The sequence below is a fragment of the Hordeum vulgare genome, chromosome 5H (genome assembly GCF_904849725.1).
Source record: "Hordeum vulgare subsp. vulgare chromosome 5H, MorexV3_pseudomolecules_assembly, whole genome shotgun sequence".
In the NCBI taxonomy this organism is placed as follows: Eukaryota; Viridiplantae; Streptophyta; class Magnoliopsida; order Poales; family Poaceae; genus Hordeum; species Hordeum vulgare.
The window spans coordinates 581,815,429-581,840,703 of NC_058522.1; the positions used below are offsets into that span (position 1 = coordinate 581,815,429).

General features: G+C 48.5%; 3 protein-coding genes across 5 annotated transcripts; 1 reads left to right on the plus strand and 2 right to left on the minus strand.

Moving 5' to 3' along the window:
* Window positions 1-1,067: 1,067 nt before the first annotated feature.
* LOC123395174 lies at window positions 1,068-2,771 on the minus strand. The gene is made up of 2 exons (XM_045090114.1): window positions 2,481-2,771; window positions 1,068-1,528 (listed from the first exon to the last, which is right to left on the minus strand). Exons 1-2 carry the CDS (start codon window positions 2,694-2,696, stop codon window positions 1,280-1,282), a joined length of 465 nt encoding a protein of 154 aa, XP_044946049.1. The 5' UTR covers window positions 2,697-2,771; the 3' UTR covers window positions 1,068-1,279.
* Window positions 2,772-2,884: 113 nt separating this feature from the next.
* On the plus strand, window positions 2,885-5,672 carry LOC123395173 (uncharacterized protein ycf20). 3 transcript variants are annotated; one of them, XM_045090113.1, is made up of 5 exons: window positions 2,885-2,995; window positions 3,146-3,359; window positions 4,566-4,943; window positions 5,033-5,261; window positions 5,355-5,672. In XM_045090113.1, exons 2-4 carry the CDS (start codon window positions 3,151-3,153, stop codon window positions 5,037-5,039), a joined length of 594 nt encoding a protein of 197 aa, XP_044946048.1. In that variant the 5' UTR covers window positions 2,885-2,995; window positions 3,146-3,150; the 3' UTR covers window positions 5,040-5,261; window positions 5,355-5,672. The 3 variants fall into 3 exon arrangements, with proteins under 3 accessions (XP_044946048.1, XP_044946047.1, XP_044946046.1); XM_045090112.1 differs by having other exon boundaries at window positions 5,377-5,672; XM_045090111.1 differs by lacking the exons at window positions 5,033-5,261; window positions 5,355-5,672 and having other exon boundaries at window positions 4,566-5,020.
* Window positions 5,673-15,561: 9,889 nt separating this feature from the next.
* LOC123395175 (pentatricopeptide repeat-containing protein At4g25270, chloroplastic-like) lies at window positions 15,562-18,935 on the minus strand. The gene is made up of 2 exons (XM_045090115.1): window positions 16,387-18,935; window positions 15,562-16,243 (listed from the first exon to the last, which is right to left on the minus strand). Exon 1 carries the CDS (start codon window positions 18,930-18,932, stop codon window positions 17,430-17,432), a length of 1,503 nt encoding a protein of 500 aa, XP_044946050.1. The 5' UTR covers window positions 18,933-18,935; the 3' UTR covers window positions 15,562-16,243; window positions 16,387-17,429.
* Window positions 18,936-25,275: the final 6,340 nt, after the last annotated feature.

The window sequence follows — 25,275 nt, forward strand, 5'->3', positions numbered from 1 at the left end:
CTTCTTCTTCTTCTGGTTGTAATCGTCGTTGTGGGCGGCAGGGGCGGGGGATGGAGTGGCGGCGGAGTGCAGGGCCGATGAGGACGTCGACGAGGGGGCCTCGGCGGGGACGTGTCGATGGGCGCCGGAGGGGATGGCGCCGCTGCATTGTCGGCGTCGGGGCGGAGGAGCGGCGACGCGGCGGCCGTGCCGGGCGACGGGGGCTGCGAGATGGGGCTCTGCATGGCACAGAGCACCGGCGCGGCTGCCACCACGACGACGAGGAGGAGGAGGAGGAGGAGGAGGAGGAGGAGGAGGAGGAGGAGCTGCGGTAATGCCATCATGTCTCTCCTGGAAACGGACAGTTGAAGAGAAGGACCCGATGCAGCGCAACGGAGGCATATCATGTCTCGAGGAAATTTTTTTGGCAACCCTAATAAATTGGCAGCCGATTTCTTAGGCTCACATTTTTTGAATTTCTCTAATCAGATGTTAGTACTTGCCAAAATTGTCAAATTCTGGCATTCCCTTCCCTCAAAAGCACTAGCCAAACTTGTCGATTCTATGTCAGAGTTTTACCAAATTTTGGCTCCATTCCAATGACGATTGTGTCAGAGTTTTATCAAAGTTTGGCTCTATTCCAATGACGATTATGTCAGAGCCTTACCAAATTTTGGCTCCAATCCAATGACAATTATGTCAGAGCTTTACCAAATTTTGGCTCCAATCCACTGGACCCTATGCCGTCTACTCCCTTCGTTCCTAAATATATTTTTTTTGTTACAGATGTATATACACATATTTAAAAAAAAACATTATATTTAGGAACGGAGGGAGTATCCTCTCGTGTAACCAAAGGGAACGCGCCGCATTCATTGTGGCACACCTATTACTTGTAATGGTTAAAAGAAGAGAATTGTTTCTCAAGGAAAAAAATACAAAAGAAAAATAGAAAGGGAAGTGATACAAATCAAACTACAAAGGGGAAGCAAACGGATGCACGTTGTACACACAAAGAGGAAGGACCCGTTTGTTCACCTTACGCTATCTGATCCTCCTTTCTGGCCTCAAATCTCACACAACGCATCTCAAGGATCATAGATACGTAGTATTAGATTTTGATGTCATCATTATTCTACCAGCGAGTCTACAACACAGAGCCCAGCAAACCAGCCTGCCAGCGAAATTTGCGGCAACCCAAATGGTCCATCACGAAATCTTTTCTTCTGTTCTAAGTAAAACAGAAAAGAAACAACGGCAGCAGGAAAATGCCCGAAGGAGTGCTTGCAGCGGACCAGAGTCAAGCCGCTGCCGCCGGCTGTTTCTTGGTCTGGTACTTTGGGTGTTTCCCCTTCCACCCTTTCTTCTTCGGCTGCTCCTCTGCTGGCTCCTCGGTCGCCTCGGCGTCGTCGGCGGTGAACGGGGAGTAGAGGAACTTCTTGGTGTTGCCCACCTGCGTGCACGAGAGCTTGATGATCCTCCTCCCCCACATCCACTTGAGCAGGACCTTCATGTGGGTCTTGCTGTTCAGGCCGTCGATCGCAGCATCCTGTCGCCATTGTCAGATAGTTTGCATCAGGCGCAAGCACTTGATCAGACATAAGCACTGGTATTACGTGATCTCCAAATCACAAGCTCTTGATTAGATACAAACAGTAGCATTGCATGAGCTCGAAATTTGGGAACGGTAAGCATGTCTCTAAACTGCCAAAGGGAGATTGCACAACAAGTACTCAGAATGCCAGAGAATGGAGAAACAGATGGTCAATATTCTCCAACTGTCATGAAGTGAGCAAGCAGTTAATCGGAATGCAGAGGCATGTTAGCCGCTAAGTCAGATTCAGACTAACAGCATGTCCAGAAGGACGGGCCATTCCCAAGCATTTCACTACGCTTTGAATAAACATATAACAAACTCATGCATCTAAAACAGAAGTGGCATGAACAAGAATCAATTGTTTACCTCACCACCAGGGGTCTACCATAGCATACACATTCAGCTTATTCCGTGACAATGTCATAAAAAAAATGCCCGATATACTAACCTTAACTACAGAAATTTCCCATTAGCACCCAAATACTCATGCTAAGATCACTGGGTTGAACATACTCCCCCCGTCTCAAAATAAGTGTTGTGATTTTAGTACAAATGTTAAAATCACGACACTTATTTTGAGACGGAGGGAGTACAATATATTGCATCTAATCGCAAGGCATGAGTGCAAAACTATCTAGTCCTACTTGATTTGCTCCCCAAATGCAAACTAAAAAGAGGGCAGAAACTACCATACCATCATCATGCCCTAAGCATCATCTGATCAAAGAAGGAAGCATAGGCAGACGCCAAGCCGTACTACTTGCTTCCATCAGCCTTACTAGTGTCGCATCTAGTGGGCGGCCATGGACAAAGAACAAAGTCGGAGCAATAATACATGAAGCTAGAGGTTTGGTGACAGGCACAGGGACGGGCAGGGCGAGTGGGGGTGAGGCGCGTACGGTACCTTGGCGTGGTTCCAGGTGTTGCCGACGGTGAGGGGCCCGTTGTCGGCGAGGATCTGGAGGAGGCGGCCGGAGATGGCCACGGCCTCCTCCTTGGGCACCTTGGGGTTGATCCGCCGGATGTCCACCGCCCGCTTCCGCGAGAAATGCCTCCTCAGCACCTCCCACGCCCCTCCTCCTCCCCCGCCGCCGCCGCCCACGCCTCGGACGAACTGCATATCGCCGCCGCCGCCGCCGCCGCTCGCTCCTCCGCTGGGGTTGGTTTCGGCCGAGAGAAGCAGAGGAGAAGAAGCCCAGCGAGTGGCCCACGATGGGAAGCCCTAATAATAATATAGCTAGACTCTGGCCCATGGATGCCACATGGGCTTGGCCCAGTTGTCTTCCCCTTCACTGTCTCGGCGGCCACAGTAGCCCGACCAACCATCCCATATCTCTCTCCGCCGATGGCAGCCGCGGTCTCCGGCGGCGGCCGGTGAGAGTGCCGCCGCCGCCGCCTGAAGAGCTCGCCTCCTCCTAGGTAATCCACCGGCACCTCCCCCTACTCCTCTTTACGCTCGGGCGCGAGCTTGGTGAGTGGCCATGGAAGGCCGATCGAGTCTGCCGACAGATGAGCTCGGTTGGTCAGGTCCGGTTTAATGTCTGATTTTTTCTTGGTCGAATTGGGCAGGGCACATGTCTGCTCTCCGTCTGTGCAAGGGAGCCGTCAAGCCGTCGCCGCCGGGCTGCCGGTGCTGGTCGGGGTTGTCGAGGTCGAGGAACCTTCTCGCTGCCGCGTCGTCCCGCGCTCCGAGAGGGGCTGCCGCCGTCGCGTGCCGCCGGAAGAAGCAACAGGGGAGCTTCCCCTTGGTGCAGGCGTCTCCTTCCTTCGGCAGAAGCACCAGGTAGCGTTTACTGTCAGTGTGTTACCACACACAGACCTCTGAATAATACCGGTATAAGTAGCTACAATCTACCAAGTTTTTGTGCGATGCGTGTCGATGAAGGTCGCTCCATGAGTACTGCAGTGTTCAGTCAGTTTTATGTGCAAAAAAAAAAAGAGGAATTGTTCAGTCCTGTGTTTTCTAGAGAACATGGGTGGCTGCAGATTGTTAAATCGGTTTGTTTGTTCGAATCAGATACTGCAGCATTTCCGTGTAAATACCGCTGACTATTAGTCCCTGTTGCGTGTCAGTTCCGATGACAAGTTATTTAAGTTTAGGTGCATCGTATTACTGAACTTAGTTGCAATGGCAAGGTAAGTGAATTGACTCAACAGTAGGCAGTGTGCCAAACATCACACCTAGGGAAGAAATTTGGTTTCATGCATGCCTCACATAGTATACACCATCCTCCCCCTTTTAGCAAGAGGCGCTCAGTTCAGCGACTTTACAGTTGGTCCACAATTCCAGAATTCTGTAGGTAGCGAGTCCTAAATATGGGCTAGCACGTTTTGTGCGCTGTAAGTGGTATGGATTCAGAGCTCATTTTTAAGTAAGTGCTCTCATTCCTTGGGGTGCCATCAGATGGCCAAAATCGATATCTTTGTTGCAACAGGAGTTACAGGACACTGTCTGGTATCTTGCATTTCATCTAGTTAGTATTCAGTCAGTTTTATGCAGAAAAATGAGAAATTATTCAGAGATTATTGACGAAAAATGGTCCCCCCCCCCCCCCCCGCTTTATATTACTTCCTCCGTTCCTAAATATAAGTCTTTTTAGAGTTTTCACTAAAAAACTACATACGGATGTATATAGACATACAATAGAGTATAGATTCACTCATTTTCCTCTGTATATAGTCTCCTAGTGGAATCTCTTCAAAGACTTATATTTAGGAACGGAGGGAGTATAAAGCAATTGCCACCACGATACATCCGAGCATGGCTGGAGATTGTGAAAGAACTAAGTTTTAATTAAGGGCCCGTGTGTTTTTTCATGCCGTCAGATGGTCTTTATTGCAAGAGTTCACTATCAGGTGCATTTGATCTAATAATCTGCTCTGCCTTCCTTTCCCGAGCTATTATTCTGTGTCTTCAAAGATATCATGCTTTCTTCTGACAATGTTCAATATTACCATATTAATCGGAACTATTTTGTTCTTTCTGTAGGGGGATGCAATGGGCCATCAAGACTATGGGAGACGACAATCCTGACAATTCAGGCAATAGCACTCGGCTGTTTAATGCAATTCAATCTTTTTTAAAGAAGTTGTCTGGCAAGCTGAAGAAAGTAAGTAGAGGGTTTCCAGTAAAGATCCTATGCTTTCTGATAGGATTTTACTGTGCCACGGCATTTGCTACCGTCATCGGGCAAACAGGCGACTGGGACATACTTTCTGCTGGCCTTGCTGTTGCCATCGTCGAGGTTATTGGCGCTCTCATGTACAGGGCTTCCTTTGCTCTTCTTGGCAGGATGAAGAATATAATCTCCATATTCAATTATTGGAAAGCCGGGCTCACACTTGGATTGTTCTTGGATTCATTTAAGTATGAAGTGGACGAACTCCTTGAATCATGTAGTCCGTTCAACTTTGAGATTATTATATTTACTGGGCTTTGGTAAATTTTTGCTCCAGATTTTAGCACGTTGGTTCATCCGCCAAATTTTGCCCAAATTACGCCTGCTCCTGCGTCCATGACGACCCTGATGGCGCATTTGCATCCATGATGATCCCAATGGCGCATTCCTCACGTCGGACGCTCCGCTCCCTCCTCTGGTCTTGGCATCCTGCCAAGCTCCAAGACAGCCTGCACACCATCATCTCCATTGGAATGGTGCTGAGCAAGGCAGCTTCTGAGCTCAAGGTAGTATCAGTGACCAATCTCTCTGTAGAACTTAATCTGAATTTTGACACCTTTCTGGAAGTTGTAAATTTCAGCTGCTGACTAATGGTCCAGGTCCATGCCTTGCTGTTTGCAGAGCGCGAAAGTGGGAAAAGAGTGCGGCTTGCGGGTATATACGCTGAAGTTCTTGGCGAGGCACGGCCCTCACAAGACGTGTTGACCTGCAGCAAAGGGTGAAGTCAAGGTGCAAGTCAGATGTTGAGAGACCGCAGCTGGTAGCTGTATATCAAATTGTAGTTAGCCATTGGCGACTTATGATTGAATGATATATTGATTGTATATATGCAAGCGGCTTATGATTGGCAGATTGGTTGTATACAAGCATGCGTGTTCATGGATTTTCATAGATGGCAAAAACACTTTTCATGCGCAGATAGGCAATCCCAGTAGGCTAGAAAACTTCTTTCTGTTCTCTGTACAATCCCAAAATGGATCGGGTTCCACTATCTTTTTTTTAAACGTGGGGCAAAAGATTTGCCCCTTTTCATTAATTAAGAGAGGAAGAAGTCAGGCAAGGCTACATTGATATAGAGAAATAACAGGCTCCCAACAGGGAGCAGACCACATGAAAAAAGACCCTATTGTCCTGGCAGAATGTTCCCTAGATGTTTCACACCCGCCCTAGATGTTTCACACCCGCAATAGCCCACAGTCCCGCCACACCCTCGATGGTGCAGGGAAGGATGGTTGGTGGTGTGGATTTGCTCCTTAAAACCCTTGCGTTCCTTTCATCCCAAATTGTATTGCAAACCAGCATAGTGAGGGAAGACATCGCCCTTCCATGGATCCTCTGGGTGCAGGCCATGTCAAACCATCAATCTTTGATGCTCCTGTAGTTTGCCCAACGAGAGACATCCAAGCTAATCATTTGGAGCCAATCCTTCACCAAGCCCCATAGCCTCGTCGTGTAGCGACAGTTGATGAGAAGGTGCTCGACGGTTTCCTGCTTCCTCCTACAAAGGGGGCAAGGGCCACAGTTTGGCCACCCCCTCTTGGCCAATCTGTTCGCCGTCCAGATTCCGTTTTGAATTGCCAGACATGCTAGGAATTTTACGTTGGGGGGTGCCCAGGTCTTCTAGACTACCTTGCACATGTTAGAGCGAGTGATGGGCATGAATTGCGCGACATATGCGGAGGAAGCAGTGTACTCCCCTGAGGCAGTATGCTTCCACAAGATGGAATCCTCAGCATGTTGGTCAAGGCGGAGATCGTGGAGGTGGATCGAAAGCGTGAGGAATTGTCTCAGTTTGTCAAAGAAGGGCTCGACCCCAATGTTAATTCTAGTAATCCAAGTGTCATTTGCATTGCTTCTCTAACCTTCCACTCTTGCGCGATGATGCCTCAAAGATCAGGGGGGCAATGTCCTTGGGCTTGCGCCCATTAATCCACGGTGATTCCCAAAAGGGCACATGGGCACCGTTGCCAATGGTGATGGAGGAGCAGGTGTAGAAGAAATACTTGTCCTTATCATCACATGGGTTACCCAAGCCCATCCACAACCTCGATGGTGTGGTTGTTGGGAAACATTGCATGGGAAACAAAAAAATTCCTACGCACACGAAGACCTATCATGGTGATGTTCATCTACGAGAGGAGATTAGATCCACATACCCTTGTAGATCGCTCAGCGGGAAGCGTTAAGAAACACGGTTGATGTAGTGGTACAACTTCGTGATTCAAATCACCGTCGTCCCACGATCCTTTCCGATCTAGCGCCCAACGGACGTCATCTCCGCGTTCAGCACACGTACAGCTCGATGACGATCTCGGCCTTCTTGATCCAGCAAGAGAGACGGAGAAGTAGATGAGTTCTCCGACAGCGTGACGGCGCGCCTGTGTTGGTGATGATCTATTCCTGCAGGGCTCCGTCCGAGCTCCGCAGAAATCTAATCTAGAGGAAAAATTACGAGGTGTAGGTTTGAGTTGCACGTGGCAAAGTTGTATCTCAAAAGCCCTAAACCTCTAGTATATATATAGGAGGAGGGGAGAGGCAGCCTTGGGCAGCTTTGGCGCACCAAGGAAGCCCTCCTTGGGTCGGCCGAAGTGGGAGGGAGGGAGGAGTCCTTCTCCAATCCCACTTGGATTAGGACTCCTTCCTTATTTTCCCACCTCTTTTGGTTTTTCCACTTTTTCCTCATGGACTTTCCTTGGATGACTTTGTCATCCCATTATACCTTATTGTACATCCAATAAACCCATGTGGACCCCTTGGGGCGTGTGGGCCCACCCAGTGGGCCCCCGGAACCCATTCGTCACTCCCGATACACTGTCGGTAATGCCCGAAAACTTTTCGGAATCCAAACACCAACTTCCTATATATCAATCTTTGTTTCCGGACCATTCCGGAAACCCTCGTGACATCCGTGATCTCATCCGGGACTCCGAACAACCTTCGGTCACCAACACATATAACTCAACTATACTAAAACATCATCGAACCTTAAGTGTGCAGACCCTGCGGGTTCGAGAACTATGTAGACATGACCCGAGACACTTCTCGGTCAATATCCAATAGCGGGACCTGGATGCCCATATTGGATCCTACATATTCTACGAAGATCTTATCAGTTGAACCTCTATGCCAAGGATTCATATAATCCCGTATAACATTCCCTTTGTCCTTCGGTATGTTACTTGCCCGAGATTTGATCGTCGGTATCCCTATACCTATTTCAATCTCGTTACCGGCAAGTCTCTTTACTCGTTTCGTAATACAAGATCCCGTGACTCACACTTGAGTCACATTGCTTGCAAGGCTTATATGTGATGTTGTATTATTGAGTGGGCCCCGAGATACCTCTCCGTCACACGGAGTGACAAATCCCAGTCTTGATCCATGCTAACTCAACGGACACCTTCGGAGATACCTGTAGAGCACCTTTATAGTCACCCAGTTACATTGTGACGTTTGACACACACAAGGTATTCCTTCGGTGTTAGTGAGTTACATGATCTCATGGTCATAGGAATGAATACTTGACACGCAGAAAACAATAACAATAAAATGACACGATAATATGCTACGTTCATAGTTTGGGTCTTGTCCATCACATGATTCTTCTAATGATGTGATCCCGTTATCAAGTGACAACACTTGTCTATGGTCAGGAAACCTTGACCATCTTTGATGAACGAGCTAGTCAACTAAAGGCTTACTAGGGACAGTGTTTCGTCTATGTATCCACACATGTATTTGTGTTTCCAATCAATACAATTATAGCATGGATAATAAACGATTATCATGAACATAGAAATATAATAATAACTAATTTATTATTGCCTCTAGGGCAGATTTCCAACAACGGTCCATTCCAACCAGAGCCACCGCAGATGAAATGTGTGGCAGAATTTGTCCAAGTGCAGCACCCCAAGCCCCCAAGGTCCTCAGGCCTGCAAACACGCTCCCAACTAACTTTGCACTCGGTCCCCTTCGTCGTGTGCAAGGGCGACCAGAGGAAGGCTCGCTCAATTTTTTCGATGTTGTCCAGGGTGCCACGAGGGATTTTTAGGGCAGTAGCAGTGAAAATGACCCGAGAAGTCAAGACCGACTTGACCAAAACAACCCGGCCCGGAGTAGCAATATCTCTCTCCTCCCATGGCACAAGCCTTCCCGCCACCTGATCCTCCAGGTATTGGAAGTCGACGCGTGTGAGATGCCACAACGATAGGGGTAGCCCCTAATATTTCAGCTGGAAGGAAGCACGTTTTGCAGGTAGCCCATGGAGGATGTCATCAAGATTGCGGTTTCGGCACCGAATGGGGACGACCGAACTCTTTAAGAAGTTTGTCCAGAGGCCAGTTGTGATAGCCTGGCTTATTAGGGATGATAGACTACTCATATCAATAAGAAATTCCTTCTTTTCCGGGAGCCCATTCAAACAAAACTCTGAGGTTAAGCGTGCTCGGCTTGGAGTAGTTCTAGGATGGGTGACCGACCGGGAAGTTGATCCGGGGTGCGCATGAGTGAGCACAAAGTGCGCAGAAAAGACTAGTATTGATATGTGGGGCGAGTCTAGATCCCGCCAGGAGTAACGACCACCGGCGGGTGTGTCCGGGGCGTTACAAGTTTGGTATCAGAGACGACCCTCACGGTTAAACGGATGTTTGCGGACAGGTGTGCGGTCATGTTGTTCATGACGTTTGTGACCCGTCGTGGCACACGACATGGCACATGTACTGGACTGGATGATCCCGTGAGGAGTAACGACCACCGACGGGTGTGTCCGGGGCGTTACACCAGTGATCTCCCGAAAACCTCTCAGAATAGTAGCAAGGTTGACCACGTCCTCCTTGATTGGTTTTACAAATACTACCGCATCATCGGAATAGAGAGAACAATGCGTGGTGGCCAAGTCTACAATCTGGTGCACCGGGTCGATGGAAATGACAAACAACAGGGGAGAGAGTGGGTCATCCCTGGCGAAAGCCCTGCCCATGAAGGATTGGTGGACCCGCCAACCCATTTTTATTTGAAAAGGGGAATATATTAATATCGCAAAGATACCAATTACACTCAGCCTCTACACCTACAAGATGTCGCCGAGACATCGAGGATGCACACAGCCAAATAAAAAAAGGAAAAGAAATAAAAAAATAAAAACCCAACACAACGATCAACTCCTCCCAACAACAACACTCATACCACCACTAAATACAACATCCAGGAAACATAACAGTTCTCCAAAAGCAACACTTTGAAGAAGGGAGCAGTGCACAAGCGCCATCATTGCCCGATCAAAGATCTTAGGTTTTCGCCTTGAAGAGAGTCCGCGCTCCCAAAACTATTCCTTCAACAAGGTAATCGCCAGGCACAACCAACGAAGGCGAGACCTTAGGTTTTCACCCTGAAAGTCACGACTCAGCAAGCCGACGAGTACCACTGAAGATGAAATCCTCCACTACTGCCGCCCCACAAATCATTGCTACTCCTGGGAGTCATCTAACACTTGGTTGTGTCCATCGCCTCCAAAACTCCGCCCGTGTAACTGATCCTCTGATCTCGGCCACCATGACTTTCTCCACTACTGTCTCCATCATGAAAATCGAGAAGTCGACATGTCCCAAGGTGTCATCAGTCAACAGAGCTTCACGCCACGCCCTCACAACCTTGTAGGCTGATATGGACGTACACGACCGGAATCTAACTGATCCAGAAATCCAGAGAAATTTTCCGGCGGCTATTCCGGAACACGTCAATTGCCAGATCAAGGAAGAACGATCAAGCATGGCATTGCCATGAGGCGAGAAAGCACGAGGACCATAACCCGGACTAGATGACGGATCATGAGATCTGCCAAACCAGCCACAAACCAACCGACCACCTCCGACAGAGGAGGAAATCATCACCACCATATCCTCATGATGGGTGGCAGAACCCGGGAACAATCGAGAACCGTCACTGGAGTCGATGAGAGCAATTTGTGATGGCAGCAGCCGCCTTTAGAGCCCACGCCGTCACCTCCTGCCTTCCCTGCCAACTGCAGCAGGCCTCCCGGCGTGCCTCGATCGCCGCTGCCCACCAACCCATTTAGGAGGACACGAGTGGAGGACGTGCAAAGGAGCCAGGGCTGGGCGGACAAAATCCAAGGCCTTGTGCCAAACTCTATAATGGGCCCTACCTTACTAGAAAAACAACACAAATATAATATAACTGTTAATTTTATTCACCCTCGACATTATTTTCTGTTTCTAGCCATCTCTAGTGCTAGGAGCATTGTCATCATTGTTATCATGTGAATGCTCTTGATCAAGTGACTAATTATATGAGGACTCTTGTGTCTTTTTTATAACAAACTTATCCATATCTCCTTTGTGAGAATGGATTAAAATCTCTAGTTTCTGTTTCTTCAAACCCTTTTGGTAAGTAGATTCATGTTTGCTAAAGAAAGACATGACTCAGATATTGTAGTACTACATGCCTAATAGAAAGAACAAAATTAGCTATACAAGATTTTAGAAAAACTATATCGGGAACGAAATCGGAAAACTCGATCAAGGGCTTACTGAATCACTGGTTATCGGAGATGAATTGATGTAAGCCTCCCTACCTTCCTGTGCCGGGTGCCGTTCTAGCGTCTCGGGTCCTGCTTGCCAATCTGACATGCCGTCTACGTCGTTGTGACGCTGGCCCTAGCCGCCACACCAAGAAACCCAAGAGTGACGATTCTCTCGCTCGGTTGTTGCTCTTGATCGCTATTTCTTTTTTCTGATGAGAGAAATCAATGGCTAGTTTTGGCTCGGGGTTGCTATAGTACGCGAGACGGGGAGGCGTCATGACTCGCGATGCGTAGGAGGGCCAGGACAACAGCGGTCCAGAGAGGAAGACTGGCAGAGTCAAAGAGCAGAGGGGTGCTATCCCACAGACAACATCGCCAGAAGTTGACACATTGACAGAGGTTGGGCTTGCGTTGGTTCTTCCCTTGAAGAGGAAAGGGTGATGCAGCACAGAAGCAGTAAGTATTTCCCTCAGTTTGAGAACCAAGGTATCGATCCAGAAGGAGGGTCTCGTCAAGTCTAGAGTACCTGCACAAACACAAACAAGCTTGCACCCAATGCTTCAAAGGGGTTGTCAATCCCTTCAAGATTGTTTGCAAAGTGAGATCTGAAGGCGGAAAGTGCAACGAAGTAAAAAGTGTAAGGCTGAAAATATGGTGTGGAGTAGACCCTGGGGGCCATAGTGTTCACTAGAGGCTTCTCTGAAAATAGCAAGTTTTACGGTGGGTGAACAAATTACTGTCGAGCAATTGATAGAACCGCGCAAAGTCATGACGATATCTAAGGCAATGATCATGCATATAGGCATCACGTCCGAGACAAGTAGACCGATACTTTCTGCATCTACTACTATTACTCCACACATCGACCGCTATCCAGCATGCATCTAGTGTATTGAGTTCATGACGAACAGAGTAACGCTTTAAGCAAGATGACATGATGTAGAGGGATAATCTCAAACCAATGATGAAAACCTCATCTTTTTACCTTTGATGACAACAACACGACGCGTGCCTCGCTACCCCTTCTATGACTGGGTGAGGTCACCGCATGGTATGAACCCAAAACCAAGCACTTCTCCCATTGCAAGAATCGTAGATCTAGTTGGCCAGACAAAACCCACAACTCGAAGAGAATTACAAGGATATGAAATCATGCATAAGAGAGATCAGAAGAAACTCAAATAAGATTCATAGATAATCTGATCATAAATCCACAATTCATCGGATCTCGACAAACACACCGCAAAAGAAGATTACATCGGATAGATCTCCATGAAGATCATGGAGAACTTTGTATTAAAGATCCAAGAAAGAGAAGAAGCCATCTAGTTACTAGCTATGGACCCATAGGTCTATGGTGAACTACTCACGCATCATCGGAGAGGTCATGGTGTTGATGGAGAAGCCCTCCGTGTCCGAATCCCCCTCCGGCAGGGCACCAGGACGTGCCCCAGATGGGATCTTGCGGAGACAGAAGCTTGCGGCGGCGGAAAAGCGATTGCGATGATCTCTCGATTTTTTCTGGAATTTTTGGGATTATATAGGCGAAAGACCTAGGTCAGGGGACCTCCAGGGGGCCCACAAGCCTGGATGGCGCGGCCCCCTGGCCGCGGGGTGGGGGCTTGTGGGGCCCCTGGGGCTCTTCTGGCTTGGCTCCCAAGTTCCCCGATCTTCTTCCGTTCCAAAAAAAATCTTTTCGGGGATTTTCTTTTGTTTGGACTCCGTTTCAAAATCTCCTCTGAAATGGATCAAAAACATGGAAAAAACAAGAACTGGCGCTTAGCACTGAGTTTATAAGTTAGTCCAAAAAAAATATATAAAAGGCATACAAAACATCCAAAATTTGACAAGATAATAGCATGAAACCATCAAAAATTATAGATACGTTGGAGACGTATCAAGGGGGCACAAATAACAAAAGCCTACTACTAGTAATGCATACAAAATTTGAGGCCCAAAACAGCTGTGCCCTGTGCGGGCGCACATGTTGCACCCCCACAGGCCCGGGCTTGGAAGGAGTGCTGTAATCCGGTCTCTAAAGATGCTCGGAAACCCTCTCCATTGAAGGAGGTCCAAATGTAGCCCCAACGCACAGAGTTGAAGTCCTTTCGGATATCAAGTTTGAAGAGCAAAGAAGGTGTCTTGCTCTTGGTTGAGCCGTCGAGCAAGGTTGCGCACATTGAACATATAATTGCCATGGATGCTTCTCATCTTAATGAACGCACTCTCCGCATTGGAAACCAAGTTGTCCATATGAGGCCCAAGCGGGTTCCACTATCAAAAGAGATAATTGAAGACAAAAGAGTATCCAATATCCATATAGTATCCAGATCCCGATGACATGGAAGTTGTTCTCGTGCTCTTCATGCTTCATCAGGTACTCCCGATGACATGGAAGTTGTCCTCGTGCTCTTCATGCTTCATCAGGTACTCCAAGGTTGCGGCTCCAACGTAGGGAGATGTCCTACCATACGTGTGTACGTCAGCTCTAAGGTCGGTAAATTTGTCATTTCAGCAAAACCGAAACAAGTTCGTAGTAGTTTCCTAACGTCGGTTCTTTCTGCAAAGTTTTTGAAAAGGAAAAAAGAAGAATAAATTAGATTGCCGCTGAATCAAATAGGAAATAGTGTCCCACTATACGTACGTGCCTTCAAGAACAACAGAAGTATAGTTGCATATACATATGCGCGATAGAGGAGGGGGACATGCATGGACCTAACATTCTTACCGGGTGTGTGATCATTGCAAGATTAATTAAGTCCAATTATAATCATCAAATAAGAAATAGAGGAAGAATAGCGCTTCCATCTTTATCTCCTGCTATAAGATTCGTGTCACAAGAATAACCCTATATTGGAAATACTACAAAAATGATTAAACCACAAGATAAGTGGAAAACAGCCACATTGATGTCACTCATCGATTTCACTCTACTTTGGGCTAATTGTTTAACACTGATATTTAAACACCTTCCTTCTGTCGATAAATAGATAATCACCAATTAGAGGTCACCACTTGCAAATGTTACTTTCAGTTGCCACCGGTGTCAACAAGTGGGCACATGAGGTGCATCACTTGTCACCACCAGTGAGTTTTGGAAGGATGGGATGCTGTCAGGTAATGTTATTCTTAGATCTATATTTCAAATCGAAATATCTCTTGAAGCGAGCGTTCAAATCAGGAATCAATTTCACCCTTGTGTTCCTTGCCTTTGATTTTACTAGAAATGGCACACCATTCTATAGAAATCATTTCTTAGGCATAGAGATCTACATATCTTTGGATTGCACAAAGCAAAGCGTAATGAGGATTGGGCTGAATCTCCAATATCATTCTCTTCGAGGTAGGAAACGAGGAAAGCAGGTTGTGAACATAAACAACCCCTCTTCGATGGCTTCTACCTAAATACCATACCTTCCTTCAATAGGAAAATGATACATAATTTTGTAGCAAATCATTTGCAAGGCACAGTAGAGCTACATATCTTCGCGTTGCACAAATTTAAGGTGCCTCGAACAAAAATATCGAATCCCTTCACGGAGGAAAAATCAAGCAAGCAAGGAGTGTACATGAATGATCCGTCTTCAATTTGCCAATGAAGCGAATACTTTGGACTGCCTTCTACCTAATTACCGAGACTTCAAGCTTCTCAAATGGCAAGCCAACGCATTATAAATATTATTATAAATAGTGGGCACTAGTGTATCAAGATTAGAGTGGCTCAAGAAGACAACCTTGTACGGATGGAAGCATAGGAAGTGGAAGCCCGAGCGACTCTGCTGCTCTTGATTACATTCATACTCTAGGACATCGTCATTGTCGGAGTTCCATTCAATCCTTTGTCTGTTCTCCTCATTGTTGTTTCCATCACCATCTACGATCCACGGCCTGTTGATCTCCTTAGAATATGGAGTGTTCATTTGGTAGGAAAAAGGGTTGAGGTTGACACCGTACTTTAGCACCCACTCTGGTGGTTCATATGACTTTTCGTAGAATATCCACACCCGAATTCTAGGGCAATCCAAACAAGCATAACACATCCCCTTCTCGGACCTTCCGAAGTTGGATTGCATGTATTCGCTTTCCTCCATGCTTGCTGGTGCTTTTATTACTTGATAGCTACGATCGAGACGTGCGAAAACTAGACAATCGAACTTGGATTAGTCAGATTGACTAGCACATGATCCCACTAGTATGGATCATCTCTGGGACCATTATCTTTGATTTTAGAGAAAATGACACATCATTCTGTAGTAAACAATTTCTGAGGCATAGAGAGCTATATATCTTTTGATTGCACGAATTAAAACATCTTTAACAAAGAGATCGAGCTGACTCCAATATCAGCCCCTTTGCGGAAGCAGATCAAGCAAGCAAGGAGTGTACATAAATGATCCCTCTTCGACTTGCCAATGAAAGACATCCTTTGGACGGTCTCTACCTAAATACTGAACCTTCAAGCTCCCCAAGTGACAGGCCACCGCATTGAAATAATAACAAGGTACCACAAAATCAGCGTAAGAGTGACTCAAAAAGAAGACCTCTTTGTATGGATGGAAGCCTAAGAACTGGAAACCCCAGTCACTCTGCTTCTCTTGGCTATATTCATACTCTAGAACATCATCATTGTCGGAGTTCCATTCATCTCTCTGTTGATTCTCCTCTTTCTTGTTGTCGTCATCTACGGTCCATGGCCTGTTGATCTCCTCAGAATATAAAGCGTTCATTCGATGGGAAAGAGGGTTGAGGTTGATGGCATACTTTAGCACCCACTCTGGTTGGTCATGTGATTCTTCAATGAGTATCCACACCCGAAGTCTAAGGTAATCCAAACTAGCATAATACATCCCCTTCTCAGATCTTCCGAAATGCGATTGTTTGTATTCGTTTTCCTTCATGCTTGTCGGCGCTTTTATTACTTGATAGTTACATTCGGAATTGCAAAACCTATAATCATTACAATGGAACTTGAATTAGTCAGCTCGAAATAGGACTTGATCTGTTGCAAATTTTTTGTACCACTCAAATTCAGGCAAATTTTACGCTCTCTTTTCAAGTATAGGAAGAATTGTCAAGTCCAATTTACATACCTGGATACAAATGCGCCGGCGCGGCAATGCACGTACAAGGCTCCTCCCCAATACTCGACGTAGCTATACTCCTTCCGTTCGATGTTGTGATCGTCCAGATGCGACCGCACCTCCTCCACGGTTCCGGCCGCCTCGCCTACGCGGACGAATGCCTTCTACTCCCATGTCCCGGTCGTCGACGAGAACACCTTCAGCTGATGGCACGCCGGTGGCCACTCCATCAAGCCCTCCGGGTCCTCTTCATAGTCATCGGTGGTTTTCTCCGGCACGTCTGGGATCACGAAGACCTCGTAGTGCAGCGACACGGCAGGGTTGAAGGCAAGGTAGGCGCCGGCGAAGCACAGACCTGGGTAGTAATGATCCCCCGGAACAGGCGGGAGGAGCGCCCAGCGCCGCGTGGCGGGGTTGCAGACGTAGAGGTTCGTCCAGTACCAACCGTCGTCGTAGAGGAGGAGGCCATTGCAGTGGTCCACGATCAAGCTGCCATGGCCGCGTCTGCCGTGCTGCACGCGGCGTCGATCCCCGGGCTGCAGGGACGGGCGAAGAAGCCCGGGCGCGATGAGCCCAAATAGTTGGTGAAGATGCCGCGGATGGAGTGCGGCAGCATGTGCGGCAGGAGCAGGTTGAGACCGTCAACGGCGGCGCGCCACGCCGTGCACACGCCACGGGAAGCCGCGAGGCTCCGACCGGGGAGACGCCGCAGCACCTCTCCGATCACGTCCTCCGGGAGCAGATCCATCGTGCCACACGGCGGCGCAGCACATAGGCAGAACATGTACGTATTCTTACCTTTTAATAAGTGTCAAAAGATTCTGAAAAAAAAGGGTCAAAAACAGGAGGTCAATCGTGTACTGATGGAAGGCTGAGATTTTCATCCCTGGAAAATTCTCGGTCAGCCATATATATATTCAGCCTCATTTAGGGGCGTATATATATATGCAGGGCCAAGCTGGTAAGAAATCGCCACTAATTGGCAGGAAAGAAGATGCTGGAGCTCTATATATACAGAGGTTGTGATCAGTGATGATCCAACAGGCCAAACGTTAAAGCCCTTTATCCCTCATCATCTTCTTCACCTTCTCGAGGTCCTCCAACCTATCCGTGTTTTCGTACATCTTCATCAGAGTGAAGAAATTGTGCACATTTTCAGGCTCCAGGTCGAACAGCTTTTCCGCGGAGATTTCTCCTATCCTGATGTTGCCATGTACTGAGCTAGCATGCAGCAAAGACCTCAAGACTGTTGGCTCGTTGCTGAGACGCCTCCTCTTTGACATGAACTCGTATGCCTCATTGACCATCCCTGCTTTGCCTAGCATGTTCACCAGGGAGGTGCAGTGCTGTACAGTAGGCTGAATTCTGTACTTGTTCTCCATCTCAGAGAACAGCCTCATGCCGCCCTCCACCAATCCTAGATTGTCGCACGCGGAGAGCACCGCCATGAAGGTGGCCTCGTCCGGCCGTGCTCCGGAGTCCACCATGCGGCGAAACAACATGAGAACTCTGAAGTCTTGGCTGTGCGCAGAGATTATAGCATTCCATGAGGCTAGCTCCCTGACCGGCATCGACTCGAACACGGACAGGGCATGGCCTAGCTCATTCTTTCTGGAGTACATTCCAATCAGAGCGTTTGCCACTGATAACTCAGTCTCGAGCCAATGACGGATCACCCAGGCATGAACCTCCCGTCCCTGTTTGCCATCACCAGGGTGATGCCAGAGCATCGCCGACAGCACGACGGAGTCGGGCTTGTGCCCTTCTCCGAGCATCCTCCTCCAGGCCTCCGTTGCCTGAGCAGAGAGGCCACCGTGCCCCAGCAAGCCACCAAGCAAGACGTTCCATGAGACGGCGTCCCTCTCCGGCATTGCGTCGAACACCTGGCACGCCATCTCCATGTCGCCGCACTGGGCGTACATCTCCACGAGGGCGTCGCACACGGAGACGTCGGCGGCGAGACCGGCTGTGAGGGCGTCGCGGTGCACGGCCCGACCGAGCTCGGCGGACCGGGCGCCGGAGCAGGCCCGGAGCGCGCTCTCGAAGGTGAACCCGTCGCGCGGCGCGCCCTCCTCGTCCATCTGGAGGTAGAGCGCGAGCGCGTCGTCGTGGCGGCCGACGCTGGCGTATCCGGCGACGAGGCAGTTCCACGGGAACGCGCGCTCCCGGCGGGTGCGCGCGGGGAGGAGGTGGTCGAAGATGTGGTGCGCGTAGGCGAGGAGGCCGAGGGAGGCGTGGATGTGGAGGAGGCGCAGCGCGAGGTCCGGGTGGCGGCGGAGGAGGGAGACCGGCAGGAGGCCGCGGAGGGCCGCGAGGCGGCGGCGCGGGGCCGGGTGGAGCGGGAGCGCGGCGAGGAGGGGCGCGAGGAGGGACGGCGTGAGGAGGCGCGGCTGGGCCTCCAGGCCGGAGAGCACGCGGTCGAGGGTCGACGGACGCGGCGGCGGTGGCGGCGTGGAGAGAGGAGGGGCGAGGTGGGTGGACGGAGCCGGACCGCGGCGGTGGCGCCGGCGTGGGAGCGCGCGGGAGGCGTGGGTGACAGCTGCGGTTAGCGCCATTGCTTGGTTATCGTTGCTTGTTCGGTTCAGCACGTGCTCCACTCAAAAATATCGTTTGGTTAGAGCCACTAGATAATTGCAGCACACTATCATACTTGAACACGTTGTAACGGATGACTAATTGTTGTAATACGGGCTGACAGGCGTATAAACGCGTATAAACACGTATAAACACGTATCTGACATACCTGACCCGCACGTCAGGCGACACGGTGGCGTACACGGACTGCGTCGCTGACCGAACCGGCTCGGTCGCTCACTGGGTCTCGTCCGAACCGGGTTGAACTGGAACGAACACGAGAACCCTAGCCTTGCTCTCCCCTCTCCATCTCTGCGCGGCTCTCCGGCGATGGAGGCGGCGACTCCCGGCGGCGGTGACGTTGCGAGCGGGTACGAAGACCTTCCCGGCCTCGAGCTAGATGACCACGTAGGTCTGGCTGTGGACGAGGCGGCTCCAGTTCGAACCACTCCTCCGACGATGATGAGGAATTGGAGGAGGAGGTGGCATTGTCCATGGAGGACAGGGTGAAGATGGTAGAGATCTGGGTGGCCAACCCTACCAGTAGCCATCACTGGACCAGTGGTGCTGGTGGCGGCGTGATGTAAGTGCCCCTCCACTATCCCTCTTTCTGCCTAATTATTTGCTTATCTGAATCCGAGAGCAGGGAGAAAAATCTATGGTTATTTGCTTATCTGAATTTATTTCTGTGAACTGTAGTTTGCATGATGCTGTTTGGGAACTTCGGATTCACTTTGATTCCCTATTGATATGAAGCTATGTAGCTCATATGTTACATTTCTGAACCTATATGCAGTGTTGCAAACATAAGGTTTTTATTTCTCTGATGAGCTATACCACATGAGGAATTTAGGAATAGGAGAGGAGAGAGAGCATGGCTTAGAATTGATTTACACAAACATCAAACTGCAACAACTCAAGAAGGAATAAAAGGACATTTTAGTTCTCAATTTGCTAGTGAGGGCAACACCAACATCAGATGTTAGTAATGGCATTAATGTCTATCATAGAGAGAAAAAAATAGCAGCAATAGTGTATCAACCACCTGTTCTGTATGATCTCAGTGAGCCTGCAGTTCTCACTGTTGATCGAGAAGATGTTGTTTTTCATAGTAGGCCTACTGAACCTACTACTTGTGCACCCAAGAGAGCATAAATTTCAGAAATGACAATCTCAAATTTGTAATGGAGGAAGAGCCCGTGTTTGAGCAGGCACATAATAGTAGTGATGAATCTGAGGATGCATATGACAGTGATAACAATTCAGATAACAACTCAAAATTAGCAGAGGAAGAAGAAGTAGATCAATCCGAGGATGAAGATTCAGATGAGGAACAATTACATTATGAGGGTGACACTAAGGTTGAGGATTTGTTTGAGCAGGAAGAGGAGGATGTCAATGTTTTTTTGTAAGAAAAGAGGCTTCAATGCAAAAAATCCTGCAAAAAGCAGGAAGAAACTTGAAGTTAGGAAAGGCCCCATGTGACAGCCCGATGCCGACGTTCCAGAAGATTCCCCTTCTATTCCGTTTTCGTCGTGTGTCTTATTTTTATTTGTTGCATCTTCATCGCATCATGCGCATCATCAGCATTGCATCGGCAACCCGTTGCCGCCTGTTTTCAAAACTTGCATTCGTTAGTAGTTGCCGGTTCTCGTCGTTGTCCGTTCTGAGTCCGACCGCACTCGCACGCGCCCGCGGCATCGTTCGAAACCCTGTTTTTAAAGTGCGTTTAAAACTTTCTCTGATCGGGGTGAAACTTGGCATGTGGTCGTAATTAGTTCTAGCTAGGCCGCCTGTCGAATTTCGTTGCGATCGGAGACCGTCTAGTACCCGAACGGTCGATCGTAGCGGCACCGTATTCGGTCTACCGTCGGACGTCTGTCGGTGATTTAAAAATCGTTGTCGGGTGCCCATTTCCCTCTCATCTTAGCCAACACCCCTCTACACGGCCTAAACCTAAAACACCTAACCCTAGGACGTTTCCGGAGCGTCCGATCTCAATCGGAAGGTCCGAAAACGCCCGAAACCGCTAAACCTAGCCTGTTTTTCTATATATATGAGACTCCCCTCTCTTCTCCTCGTTTGCTGTGCCCAGCAATCCTAGCCGCCACCTGAGACAGCCTCTCCCTCCTCTCGCCTCGAGCGGGCCCGCCAGGCCCAGATCCGGCCCGCCCGGGCCCGGATCGCCCCGCAGCCGCCGCCTGCCAGCAGCTCGAGGGGAGGAGCCCCCGAGCTCGTGCCGAGCACCATGGCTTGACGTCGCGTGCGCAGGTGCCCCCGCGCCTCCAGCTTCCTCGCCGCCTGCCCGAGTCGCCGCCGTGCCTCCCCGTGTCCCCGGACCTCGCCGGCAGCCGGAGCTCCTCCGCCGCGCCCCTGCAGCTCGCTGGAGGACCGCCTCACCTGGGACGCCAGAGCAGCGCCCGCTGCCATGGAGGCCTCGACGCGGCCGGCCGGCGAGCAGATCAGGTGGATCCCGCGCCGGATCCATCTCCCTGCGGTCTCCCCGCCGAACCCCAAGCCCCGCCGGCCATGCTCCCGCCGCCGCTGATCTGCCCTCGCCTCGACTGGGGGTCGGGAGAACGACGAGGAGCAGCGCCACTCCTGCGACGCCCTCCTAGGCCTTCCCCGCGCCTCGGCCCAGCGAGGCCGCCTCAGGGCCCCGACCGGCCTCCCTCCCCTTCGGCCTGCCACCGCCTCCTCATTCTTGGGCCGAGCCCACCCGGTGAGTTTTCCCCTGCCTCTATTCCCTGCCCGAGGCGGGATATGCTAAACTGCGCCCACGTAGTAGACTCGTTAGTTAAATAGGCCAATTTTCAGAATTATTTAAATTCCAGAAAAGTTGACGATATTAAAATGCCCGTAGTTTCTAAACCATAAGTCGGTTCGAGGTGATCTATATGTGTAAAACATGTAGTTTCTCGCGTAGATTACGTTTTTACAACCCGCATAAATGTTTGACGTCGTTTAACGTGCCTAACACCTAGTTTAGCGTGCTGTCTCGATAGGTTTATTGCCGAAGTTTATTTTCCACGCGTGTTCGAATTGATCGTATGCCGTAGATTAAATGTCCATGTTTTAGGGACCATTTTTCCATGTATCTTAGAGCGGTCATAGGTATTTTTGCATGTATGGTTTGCGGTAGTTTATTTTCCCGTATATAGGTTATTTTCCCGCATTTATGTGTGGTTTTATTTAGTTGTGCAACCCCACATATTTTATATGTTTCCGGGGTAGAAAAATCCATGGGATTTTTCTGTGCAATTAGTTTTAACTTTTGAGCAAGTTATTTCGCGCGATATTTTGCCATGTTGCCCTTTTGTTTAATTCGTAGGATTTATTCCGTGCGTCGTTTGACGGAGTTGTCAACTAGGGAGTTCTTCTTAGATGTTTTGTTTAGCCCCTGGTATTTTTGGTTGCAATAGAAATGCATGTTTATGTGTTGTTTGCTTGCTCTCAAGTTGCTAGAAATAGTGCTGATTTGGAGGAGCTGAAATATTTCTAAGTCTGGGATCTGTTATTATTTTGTTGCTGTGTTGTCTTGCTTGCATCTTGTGATCTGTAGCTCTTTTGAGGTTGGTCCAATGGAGTTAGTTGTACCCCTTGTGTTTCTCTAACATGCTGTATATTTTCATGCCATTTGGAGTCCCGTAGCTATAGGTTTTGCTGCTGTCAATATTGCTTCAGATCGAAAACTGCACTTTCATGAAGTTTTGTTTTCACTAAGTCTGAAATAGTGTGTGGGAAGCCATTTTGTGTCTTCTTTCCCTAGTGATCCATGATGCCATGCTAGTTGCTGTGAGTTGTTTGTAGTAGTGCTTCTTGCCCTCTTCCGTGCCATGCCTTGCTTGAGTTTATCGGAGTAGTGTAGCTCGTAGTTGTGGGGCGTAGAAAATGCTATGTGGCTGAATTTGGCAGATTGTAGTCATTTCTTGTTTTGCTCGTAGTTTTTGAACCGTAGTCCCGATTTGATCGTGTCCTACATGAAACTTGCTTAGAATCTCGTGTAGATTCATTTTCTCTTACTGGTTGTATGTTTTTAAGTGCTCGTGACCGTCGTTGCACACATATTGCATTCATGCCATCATATTTTGCGGTGCTTGTATCTTTTGATCCGTACCTCCGTCGGAGATGTTCTTTATGTGTAGATTGCTTGCCTGGACGCGCAGAATCACGGGAACCTATTTGTTTTGCTGTTTAACAACTAATTAAAAGCATTAGTTCAGATCTGGACAGAATTGTAAATTAAAATGTGAGGTCGCCTCGGAGGTGCTATATGTCATTTCCGACCTCATTTAAAATGCCTAGATAGGTAGATTAATTGCGCTTCACCTCTTTTCATGTTTAACCACATTTAATATTGTCGTGTAGATAACTGGGAGTGAACTAAACAATTCCTATGTGGAGTTTCGTCAATATGCAACTCGTTGCATATTGAACTTCACTTAATGTGTAGTTTTGATTGTGTGAAATGGTCATGCCGTGACTTGCATGTATTCAGCTGCTCATGCATCATTTTTGTTGTGCATTGTGTGGTGAATTCCGTGTGATGATGTGTGTTTCCGGTTTGCCTCGTCTCGATAGAGTTCCGCAGCGTGTCGGATGTGAGGACCCGTTCGACTATGTCGGTTCGTCTGCTTCACGGAGGCATTCTTCTTCCAAACGGGATCTCAGGCAAGATGATCATTTCCCCAGATACCATTACTATCATTGCCATGCTAGTTTTATCGCTTCTATCGATTATGTCTCGTTGCCTACCACATGTTAAATATCAGCCTCTCAACAATGCCATGATTACCTTCAACCTGTTCGACCTAGCAAACCACTGATTGGCTATGTTACCGCTTGCTTAACCCTGTTGTTAGCGTTGCTAGTTGCAGGTGCAAATGCTTCCATGTGATAACATGGGTTCCTTGTCATATCACCATATTAATGCTATTTAATTTAATGCACCTATATACTTGGTAAAAGGTGGAAGGCTCGGCCTTTCTAGCCTGGTGTTTTGTTCCACCTTTGCCCCCTTAGTTTCGGCTACCGGTGTTATGTTCCATAAACGAGCGCTCCTAACACGATCGGGGTTGTTATGGGGACCCCCTTGATAATTCGTTTTAGATTAAAGTTGGTTTGGCAAGGCCCAACATTGGTACTTTTGCCCAACATAATAACTTGATAATATTGAAATGCATAGGGAGTTAGCGCTACCCGAGGAGTAATTCTACATAATACAGGGAGGGCCAGTGCTGATGGTGCTGGTCCAAAACAGAGCACTGTGCGGGGCCACCGCGAGGAAACTCGAGGTTTGGCACTCGTACGCGTCGCTTATCCGTCGTGTCCTGAGAACGAGATACGCGGCTCCTATCGGGTACGTCGACACGTCGGGCGGCCTTGCTGGATTAGTTTTACCTTTGACGAGATATCTTGTGCATCGGGATTCCGGTGATGCTTTGGGTAATCTCAGAGTTGAGGTTTTCCACTAGGGAATCCGACGAGATCGCGAGCTTCGTGATTGAGGATTTCTGTGCGGCTTGTGGTAATTTGTGATGGACTAGTTGGAGCACCCCTGCATGGTTAAATCTTTCGGAAAGCCGTGCCCGCGGTTATGTGGCAACGTGGAAACTTTGTTTAACACTGGTTCTAGATAACTTGAAGTTAACTTAACTAAAATATGCCAACTGTGTGCGTAACCGTGACTGTCTCTTTCGTGAGTTCTTTCTCCGATCGAGGACACAGTGGGGTTATGTCTGACGTTGGTAGGTGTTCAGGATCATTCATTTGATTATCAGTAGTTCACGTCCGTTATGCGTAGATCTTCCCCCTTTTATTTCTTGTACTCGTAAGTTTAGCCACCAAATATATGCTTAGCCGCTGCTGCAACCTCACCACTTAACCATACCTCACCCATTAAGCTTTGCTAGTTTTGATACCTTTGGAAATGAGATTGATGAGTCCCCCGTGGCTCACAGATTACTACAACACCAGCTGCAGGTACATGTAAAGGTTACTTGACGCGAGCGCGTTGATTGTTTATTTGGAGTTGCTTCTTCTTCTTCTTCTTCATCGATCTAGGATGGGTTCCAGGCCGGCAGCCTGGGATAGCAAGGATGGACGTCGTTCTTATTTTTCTCGTTTGTTTTCGTCCGTAGTCGGACCCTGCTCTTACTCTTGATGATTATGTAATGTACTGATGTGACTCTGATGTAGCTTGTGGCGAGTGTAAGCCAATTCTTTATATATCTCTTCTTTTCAGTACATGTACTTGTAACGATATCCATTCTTGCGACACGACGAGATGCGCTTCTATCCCTGACGAGGTCTTCGTGCCAAATT